Raw genomic sequence first — 10,668 nt, forward strand, 5'->3', positions numbered from 1 at the left:
AAATGGTTGGTACCAATGGATGCCTTAGGTCTTCTAGTTCCATCTGATATGAGAATCGTCACTCTAGCTACAGCTGAGTCCACTACAGGCCTGAAAAACAGTAATGTCCGCCGTGGACGCCAGGACTTTTTTCCATGCACACATCCGTGACCCACTCAAAGCGGCTGGTCGCGACCCACAAGTTGTGAAACACGGTCCTAGGCTGTTTCTGTATATTTAAAAAGTCAGTAGAAAGCAGCAATAATCGGCTGTTGAACTTGTAAGAAGCTGTAGTTCATTGTCATTAATCCAACAGTGTCTCTATAGACATGCCAATGAAAGCTTTTTAAATTATTGGACACGCCTTAGCTCTCCTCCTCGTTGACACTTTAAAACTGCATAAAACATGAGTGTAGTCCTTTTTTTGCCCTTTTTCTTTTATCCAACTTCAGTTTCCCTTTTAAAGGTATTGTCATTCAAGAATTATGTAATAAATATTATTTCACACTTTCCCTTCAGGTCTCAGTGTCTAGATATGTCTGCTGCCAGCTGTCTCCAGTCTGAAGAGCAGTTTCTGTGCTCCATCTGTCTGGATGTGTTCACTGATCCAGTCACCATACCATGTGGACACAACTTCTGCAAGAACTGCATCACACAGCACTGGGATGTTAGTGTCCAGTGCCAGTGTCCCATGTGTCAAGAGCTTTTCAATACAAGACCTATGCTGCGGATCAATACTTTCATATCTGAGATGGCTGCTCAGTTCAGAAAGTCAGCTCAGATGAAAGCCAGCAGCTGCCCAGGCCAGCAAAGTGCCAAACCAGGAGAAGTTCCCTGTGACATCTGCACAGGGACCAAACGGAAGGCCATGAATTCCTGCCTGGTGTGTCAGGCCTCCTACTGTGAGACTCACCTGGAGCCTCATCAGAGAGTGAGCGGCCTGAAACGACACAAGCTGATGGATCCTGTGGAGAACCTGGAAGGCAGGATGTGTAAGAAGCATGACAGACCGCTGGAGCTGTTCTGCAAGACTGACCAGATGTGTGTCTGTCAGTTCTGCACTGAGACAGACCACAAGTCACATCGCTTTGTTCCTCTCAAAGAAGAATATGAAGGAAGGAAGGCTGAGCTGGGGAAGACGGAGGCTGAAATTCAGCAGAAGATCCAGGAGAGACGACTGAAGATTCAGGAGATCAAACACTCAGTTGAGCTCAGTAAGGAGGATGCAGACAGAGAGATAGCAGACAGTGTGCAGGTCTTCACTGCTCTGAGGCAGTCCATGGAGAGAGGCCAGGCTGAGCTCATTGAGATGATCGAAGAGAAGCAGAAAACAACCGAGAAACAGGCTGAAGGCTTCATCAAAGAGCTGGAACAGGAGATCTCTGAGCTGATGAAGAGAACCGCTGAGGTGGAGCAGCTCTCACACACTGAAGACCACATTCACCTCATCCAAAGCTTCCCATCCCTGAACACTCCTCCACACACCAAGGACTGGATAGAGGTCCATATCCACTCATCATATGAGGGGGCTGTGAGGAGAGCTGTGGCTCAGCTGGAGGAGACACTCAGTAAAGAGATGGAGAAGCTGCTTGCTGTTGTTGAGCTGAAGAGGATCCAGCAGTTTGCAGTGGATGTGACTCTGGATCCTGATACAGCACAAGCCAGGCTCATCCTGTCTCATGGTGGGAAACAAGTACATGATGGTGGTTTAATGAAGAAACTCCCAGACAACCCAGAGAGATTTTCTCCTTGTACCTGTGTCTTAGCAAAGCAGAGCTTCTCTTCAGGGAAGTTTTACTACGAGGTTCAGGTTGAAGGGAAGACTGACTGGGCTTTAGGAGTGGCCAGAGGATCGATCAACAGGAAGCGACACATCAAACTGGGCCCAGAGCATGGATACTGGGCTATATGGATGATGAATGGAAATGAGTACAAAGCTGCTGCTCGCCCTTCTGTCCTCCTCTCTCTGAAGACGAAGCCTCAGAAGGTGGGGGTGTTTGTGGATTATGAGGAGGGTCTGGTCTCCTTTTATGACGTAGATGCTGCAGCTCTGATCTACTCCTTTACTGGCTGCAGCTTCACTGAGAAACTCTACCCATACTTCTATCCTGGTCGATTTAGTAATGGTAAAAACTCTGCCCCCCTGATCATCTCTCCTGTCAATCACACAGATTAGACTAAACATTCATGTTCCTCAGGATTCATTGTCAGTTAAGACAATTTACACACACATAGTTTTTTTTCCTTCAGGTAACTACTAAGCATTCTAATGTTGAATTTTATTTTATAGAACAACCAAAACACTTTGCAGACTTGTCTAGCACATTTAATTTGTTCTTTCAATAGGGCTCTCCACTGAGAGAAGACCAGTAACTACTGATGTAACTTGTCTCTTTACCTTTCTTCTTCATGGCAAAGTGTGTGGTGTTATGGCTCATGTTCATGTGACATAGATGAGATTATTATTGGGGGGGGGGGGGGGGGGGTAGTTAAAGTTAAGCAAGAGTTCATCCTGTTTTTGTTTTATCATTAAAGTGAGTGTGTGAAAACTACACATTTTCCAGTTTCATTGTAACACCTCTCTCTATTCACCCCTCTAACGGTGCATGATGCACACCACAGTGACACTAGTCAGTTGTCCATTCATTCATTAAGTATTGGATGGCATTTACAGCAACATGAGGAGGGGCTAAGTTCAAAATGTCAAATGGAAAGCTTACTTCCTGTTACAGTGTTTGCTAGTACAATATAGAGCTTAGATCAGGCCCAAAAAACAAGCCCGGCCCGGCCTGTCCCATTGGCTGCATTTATTTATGGGGCCGAACCCGAAATGTTCTTAGTAAGTTGCTGTTGATCTATTCCAGGGGTTTTCAAAGTGGGAGGCGGGCCTCCCCAGGGGGGCTCCAAGCAGTTTCAGGGGACGCTCAGTGAAGTGAAACAATATTACATTAGTTATCAAAAGGTGATCACATAGAATATCCTCAATGTGTCTGATTTGGTTAAAGACATAGTTGAGAGATACAGTCGTTTGGGGGAATTTTTACAGTTTCCCCCACTTTCCCAGAGTTAGAAACAAATAAATGCCTTCAGACAGACCTTGATGTATTTGGTGTTGTCTGAAGTATGTCAAACACCAATCTGAGGCCATCTTGGCTTTAATTGTTGAGTGTCTATGGGATCAAATAACACAATCATGATGATCCCATAGGCATCCAGGAATTGAAGCTTTGCCTGGGGGGAGGCCCACAGTCTCATACTTTGAAAACCACTGATCTATTCTAAACTATATCCATGTGTCTGTTCAGTCTTATGAATTCATATGGTTTTATGGTTAGAATAATAATACATTTAATTAATAAGAAGTCCAGGGAGTCACTTTTGTACAATAATACAATTTGTAAATTAATGGCCGACGCCCAGGTGATCTTCCTGTGTAACCCCGCCGACAAGCTCTGCAAGCCTCAGATCATCTACCTGCTGACGGGCGCCGTCCCGGTGCTGTGCGACCCGCGCCACAACCCGGCCTGCAGGCCCATGACAGAGGAGGAGATGAAAGCTGCTGCACCTCCGCCCCCGCCTCCTGCTCCCAAAAAGTCTGTCCCACCCACACCCCCCCCCTCCACCTCCGGTCAAGGGCATGGAGTACGACTGTGACCCGTACTGGGACCCTGACTGCCTCATCGACCACCCTCCCCGCCCCATCACAGAAACTGCTGCGCCCGTTGAGGAGAAAGTGGTGAAAGAGGAGGTGGCACCAGCTGAGGAACATGTTGCTGAAGCACCAGTGGAGCAGAAAGCCCCCGACTTTGACCCTTATGATTTCAAACGTGACCTCTATGACCCCTTCCGTTACGCTGATCCAGCTCCAGAGCCTGAGTAAAAATCAAGTTTAAAAAATAATAGCCTACAATGCAGGGAAAGACTAAAATATTAAGTACAGGATCAATCCAGCCAGGACTGCTTCAGAGGACAGGCAAACACACAATATTTGTATGGCAATTGTTTGTCCAAATCACAAATTACACTGTATGATGTCATGTTTGTATGTATGTGTTCATAAAAAATAAAGTGAGAGAGCGTGCGCAACTATGCATGTGTGTGTGTGGGTGAGTGGCACATCCAGGGTGGGAATGTGGGTGGATGCTAAATGTGTGTGGGGATGATGTCACATGTCATGTCATGATAACTGTCATGATAAATTTTATGTTATAGTAGATGTGTTGATGCCCATGGTGATGGGCTGGTGTTTCTGTTTGTATCACTGCTACTGTTATCTGTATGCTGCAGCTTGAGCTTGTCGTCCACAACAAGTTTCTCCTAAGGGAGACCAAATAAAATAATCAATCAATCAATCAATCAATCAAATGCACAATAAAGTTGTGTGCCAATTATTTGTGGTACTGCTACAGCTCTGTCTCTAGTGGTAAGAATAAAAACCAATCACCAAATTGATTTGACCCCCCCCCCCCCCCCCCAAAGGGCGGAGCAACAGGAAACGGAGGAGAGAGCATTTCAACGTCACACTCCGGAATTGAAAGAGAAAGTAACTCGCGACAACAAACATTGCTGCTTGCTGCAGTCGAGGAAAGTGTCTCCGTTTCTCTCAAAAGAAAATAAAACTAGCGGTAAGTAACAGCAGATCATATTTACTGTCTGTGTTTAAACAGAGAGCAAGAAAGAACACAAACTGGAACTGTGTAGGCAGATCCAGATAATGGAATGGAATTCAGTCTGTATCGTTAAATTGACAAGATTTCACTGGTGTAGTCTACGATTTTCACTTTTAGCAGAAAAAATAAATCCAAAAAGAGACTCCACTTGCTTTCAGGCACTCTTAAAGTGAAAGAGAGGAGAGCTAGGAGTGCCCAACGTTATCAAAGCCTTTATCAGCATGGCTAAAACCAACATTAACAAGCCAACATGAGCAGCGTGGTCTTCATCAGGCCATCAGCTGACAGGTGAGGCCTCATAACCTTGCAATCAAGCTGGATTCTCTCCGAGATCTAAAATCAAAATCCTTCATTTGGTTTGAAAACAAACAATACCGCCCCCATCTGGCTGACCCAGAGATCAGCAGGAATCAGTAAGGCACACATGGAGCCTCTGAAACTGGTCAAAATGGAGATAAGCAATATTAAATGTTTTTTTCCTAAAAATGTTGACGTGTCAGCAAGCAACCATTTTCATCTGTATACTAAAGTCAGTAATAGTAGAAAAATCTGTGCCTGGGTGGGGATAGTCAATTGACAATCTAATGTAATTTTTAGAATTTAATTGTTTATGAAAGTCCATTAGTTGAGTTTCCACTGAGTATGATATCAAGAAAATATCATCAATGTAGTAAGACACAGTGATAAAAATGATTATTTAAGACAATTTAAAACAGAAAAACAGTCACTTATAGTTAGGAGAAAAACTTGAGCCCACAAGAACACCAGTCTTTTGTTAGTAGGTAGTAAACGGTTTTTATTTATCTAAAACTAAACCAAACCAAAAGATGTACATGTGGCAACAAATTGTTGAATTGTGAGTACATCATTCATTACATGGGGGGCTAAGAAGATAAAAGGACAAGGACAACATGCATACAATTTCAATAGGCTACATTAGGTATTTAAAAGTCTGATCATATGGGGGATAGCGCTCTTCCTATAGCGCTCAGTTCTGCAGTGGACCAGGTCCAGTTTGTTTGAGGAGCGGGTCAGGCGTTGGCTTATTGCCGCTCGGTCAGGTCAGAGCCAGTTCCTGAAGCGGTCAGACCCTCGGAGCGAGGTGGCAAACGCCCTGGTCAGGTCTTCACGCCGGGAGCTGAGAGAGGGAAGCCCAAGGCGGCTACAGGCCTCTCTGTAAGATGTAAATTTGTAAATTAGTAAATTTGGTCCTTAAAGGAGGACTTACCTCCAAAACACTTTTTTTCAGCTTTTAACCAATATATATGACTTTGGGGGTGATGTGTGAAGAATTCTGGTCAAAATTTCCACATTTGACACCAAACTGTTGCCATTTTACCATTTGTATCATTTTTCAGCAGCACACCTGGCATAAGCGCCCTCTAAGGGTGTAACACTGCTTTTTTTTCTTTTCTCAAATTAATGGGATATTTGACACGTCATGACGTCATGGTGAACCAAAGACTATGGGATTTCAAGATAGTTACTCCCCTACTCCCCCTGTACCCTTTCGGCTCCTCACAACTCCAAGCCTATTGCCATGATGTCACTTGACCTGTTAATTTATTACAATCGCCTGTTATTTTCCTACCAACTCCTATGTAACACAATACTATCAATAAACGCCACTATAATCATAAAAGGAAGGACATAGCAAGTAAATCATTCCCAACCTTTTTCATACTAAGGGGCCCTATGATGAGATTTGGTCTCATGTAAATCTTATTTTTTATTTTTTATAGCCTAGATATGATTTTGTCCAGAATTCCATATAATTAGGTTGAGAGACAACGAATGCTGGAATCCTCTCAAGGACGACTGGTGGTCTTCTGTGCCCCTTTTCGCTGGGGACACAGAGCTGCTGCACTGACTGCCCGGAGGGAGGGAGGGGTTTATTGTGTGTTTGCAGCAATCAGCTCCGAGAGCCCAGCATCAAAGTGAGAGCCTCAATTTCATCCTTCCGCAAACAAATCTTATCGCAGCGCACATGTAAAATATAACGCTATACTACGACGTGACAACGTGACAAAGCTGGTCTAAACACATCGGCTACTATAATAACGTCACTGTGTACAAGCAACGCCAACTTTTCAGGAAATGTCAGCAGCGACTGGGGACTGGGGGGGGGGGGGGGGGGACTCGCTGTGTGTGTGTTTTGCTGCGCGGAATGGATTTGATCAGGCAAGTAGCTCCTGTGCTCTTAAAATACTGAACACCACGTTGTCATATTTGACATATGTCTTCATTGTAGACAGTTTATCGCTGAATGTGTCATTACATTATAAATATCTTACCTGAATAAGCTCAAATGCTGTTAGAGGATTATCACACCGAGTCTGATGCCCTTTCTGCGGCCACGCAGCAGCTCGTAGGCACCCTGCCTTTTAGAGCGCGAGCACGAGCTGCTGTGTGCTCAGGCAGCGGGGACGCGCGGGCGGAGCTCTTCACAGGTCTGACACTGCCCTGCCTGCAGTAACTTTTAACAAGAATCACGAAAAGCCCCAAAACGCAAATTAAAAACGGATTTCATTGCGCGGTTTATCTCTAGTTAGACGAGGGAATTACGTGGAGAAATCTTGCATTGTGTTACCCCAGAGCGAGAGGTTTGTCCTATTGTGGGTGTGCTGCTGTTAACGAGCCCATGTCACTTTGCTCTCGTAACGTAGTTTGAGTAGTTTCCATAGAGATACATGCAGAAAAATAATTAAATTTCTAGTTCGCCACTGAATTACCAAATTGATATAACTTTCAACCATTTTGAGCAAAGCTCTTTCCAAACAGGCCACCAGCGTTGGCTAGTTGTTGATATTTATAAAGATATGGCCCCTCTCAAATAAATTATTTTTGAGGCAGTAGGCAAACTGTAATGGCGTCGATTTCCGAAAAAGAATCTTGACTTGAACACAGCCAAAGAGTCCAGTATAGACAAGAGCATTTGTCATTTCTTGGTTTTTTCCATAGGTATTTTCAAATCACTGTTCTAATACATATCTAGGGGGTAAGTCCTCCTTTAAAGATAATTATATTATTGTGAATGATCCAGTCAGTTAAAGACAGTACAGCAACAACCTGATATCCAGCCGATAAGGCAGGACATGTCTCAAAGCAGACATGAACTTATGATAGAGATATTAGCATATAGGCTACCAAGAAGTGTGAATGGAGACATCAGTTGTGTCCTCAATATAGGAGAGTTTCATTATGGTATAATGAAGTCAATACATTGAGATGCACTTTTGGTGAATGAACCATTGTCAGATAAAATCGTGCGACCCGAGGTGGGTTGTCTCCTAGGTCTGTTTGTATATTTAGAAAGTCAGTAGAAAGCAGCAATAATCGGCTGTTGAACTTGTAAGAAGTTAAGTTTATTGCCATTCATCCAACAGTGTGTCTATAGACATGCCAATGAAAGCTTTTCAAATTATTGGACACGCCTTAGCTCTCCTCCTCGTTGACACTTTAAAAGTGCATAAAACATGAATGTAGTCCCTTTTTTGCCTTTTTTTAATCCAACTTAAATTTCCCTTTTGAAGGATTGTCATTAAAAAATTATGTAATAAATATTATTTCACACTTTCCGCTCAGGTCTCGTGTCCAGACATGTCTGCTGCCAGCTGTCTCCAGTCTGAAGATCAGTTTCTGTGCTCCATCTGTCTGGATGTGTTCACTGATCCAGTCACCATACCATGTGGACACAACTTCTGCAAGAACTGCATCACACAGCACTGGGATGTTAGTGTCCAGTGCCAGTGTCCCATGTGTAACAAGATTCTCGACAGAAGACCTGAGCTGCATGTCAATACTTTCATATCTGAGATGGCTGCTCAGTTCAGAAAGTCAGCTCAGATGAAAGCTAGCAGCTGTCCAGACCAACAAAGTGCCAAACCAGGAGAAGTTCCCTGTGACGTCTGCACTGGGACCAAAGAGAAGGCCCTGAAGTCCTGCCTGGTGTGTCTGACCTCCTACTGTGAGACTCACCTGGAGCCTCATCAGACAATCAAAAGTCTGAAAAAACACAAGCTGATCGATCCTGTGGAGAACCTGGAAGGCAGGATGTGTAAAGAGCATGAGAAACTACTGGAGCTGTTCTGCAAGACTGACCAGATGTGTGTGTGTGCGCTCTGCACTGTTTTAGACCACAAGTCACATGACATTGTTCCTCTGGAAGAAGGATATGAAGAAAAGAAGACTGAGCTGGGGAAGACGGAGGCTGAAATTCAGCAGAAGATCCAGGAGAGACGACTGAAGATTCAGGAGATCAAACACTCAGTGGAGCTCAGTAAGGAAGATGCAGACAGAGAGATAGCAGACAGTGTGCAGGTCTTCACTGCTCTGAGGCAGTCTGTGGAGAGAGGCCAGGCTGAGCTCATTGAGACGATTGAAGAGAAGCAGAAAACAACAGAAAAGCAGGCTGAAGGCTTGATCAAAGAGCTGGAACAAGATATCTCTGAGCTGATGAAGAGAACCGCTGAGGTGGAGCAGCTCTCACACACTGAAGACCACATTCACCTCCTCCAAAGCTTCTCATCCCTGAACACTCCTCCACACACCAAGGACTGGATAGAGGTCCATATCCACTCATCATATGAGGGGGCTGTGAGGAGAGCTGTGGCTCAGCTGGAGGAGACACTCAGTGAAGAGATGGAGAAGCTGCTTGATGTTGAGCTGAAGAGGGTCCAGCAGTTTGCAGTGGATGTGACTCTGGATCCTGATACAGCACAAGCCAACCTCATCCTGTCTCATGATGGGAAACAAGTACATGATGGTGGTGTAAAGAAGAATCTCCCAGACAACCCAGAGAGATTCTCTTCTTGTCACTGTGTCTTAGCAAAGCAGAGCTTCTCTTCAGGGAAGTTTTACTACGAGGTTCAGGTTGAAGGGAAGAGTGCCTGGGATGTAGGAGTGGCCAGAGGATCGATCAACAGGAAGGGAGTCATCACACTGAGTCCTAAGAATGGCTACTGGACTATATGGATGAGGAATGGAAATGAGTACAAAGCTCTTGCTGATTATATGGTCGACCTCTCTCTGAAGACGAAGCCTCAGAAGGTGGGGGTGTTTGTGGATTATGAGGAGGGTCTAGTCTCTTTTTATGATGTAGATGCTGCAGCTCTTATCTACTCCTTTACTGGCTGCACCTTCACTGAGAAACTCTACCCATACTTCAGTCCCAATCCTAATAATGGTGGTAAAAACTCCAACCCTCTGATCATCTCTCCTGTCAATCACACAGATTAGACTAATTATTCATGATCTTCAGGATTCATTGTCAGTTAAGACAATTTACAGATATGTTGTTGTTGTTTTCAGGTAACTAATAGCCATTAATGTTTAATTTTACAACAAAAACACTTTCCAGCACATTAAGACTAATTTGTTCTTTCAATAGGGAAGAGAAACCCACTATGTACTAACTGATGTAACTTGTCTCTTTACCTTTCTTCTTCTTGGCAAAGTGTGTGGTGTTATGGTTCATATTCATGTGATGTAGACAAAGTGATTTAGTTGTATTAGTGTGTGTGTGTGGGGGTGGGGGGTTTGGTTAAAGTTAAACAAGAAACCAGTATTTTTCTTTATATCCTGTTTTTGTTGTATCATTAAAGTGAGTGTGTGAAAACTACACATTTTCCAGTTTCATGGTAAAACCTCTCTCTCTTCACCCCTCTAACGGTGCATGATGCACACCACAGTGACACTAGTCAGTTGTCCATTCATTCATTAAGTATTGGATGCATCTGTCATCTCCTTCCAAAGCATGCTGGGATACCTGGCGATGGATGACAGCATTTACAGCAACATGAGGAGGGGCCAAGTTCAAAATGTCAAATGGAAAGACAGCAAGACGACCAATCAAGCTGCAGCAGCACCAAGCGACCAGCGGGGGCACGTCGGACAGCGACTCCAAGCCACTTTTGCTGTGCTGGTGTGCACTGGCTGTGCATAGCTTACTTCCTGTTACAGTGTTTGCTAGGACAATATAGAGCTTAGATCAGGCCCAAAAAAAAACAAGCCCGGCCCG

At 44.3% G+C, this 10,668-nt stretch overlaps 1 protein-coding gene across 1 annotated transcript; it reads left to right on the top strand.

The window, feature by feature from the left end:
- Window positions 1–514: 514 nt before the first annotated feature.
- Window positions 515–10,116, top strand: LOC310797337 (uncharacterized protein; the record flags this gene model as incomplete). Its single annotated transcript, XM_083659706.1, has 5 exons — window positions 515–2,149; window positions 3,400–3,576; window positions 3,614–3,855; window positions 4,538–4,604; window positions 8,235–10,116. 5 exons carry the CDS (start codon window positions 515–517, stop codon window positions 9,885–9,887), a joined length of 3,774 nt encoding a protein of 1,257 aa, XP_083515832.1. The 3' UTR covers window positions 9,888–10,116.
- Between the last annotated feature and the right edge of the window lie 552 nt (window positions 10,117–10,668).

This window comes from Poromitra crassiceps, assembly GCF_964638095.1.
Source record: "Poromitra crassiceps genome assembly, chromosome: 23".
In the NCBI taxonomy this organism is placed as follows: Eukaryota; Metazoa; Chordata; class Actinopteri; order Beryciformes; family Melamphaidae; genus Poromitra; species Poromitra crassiceps.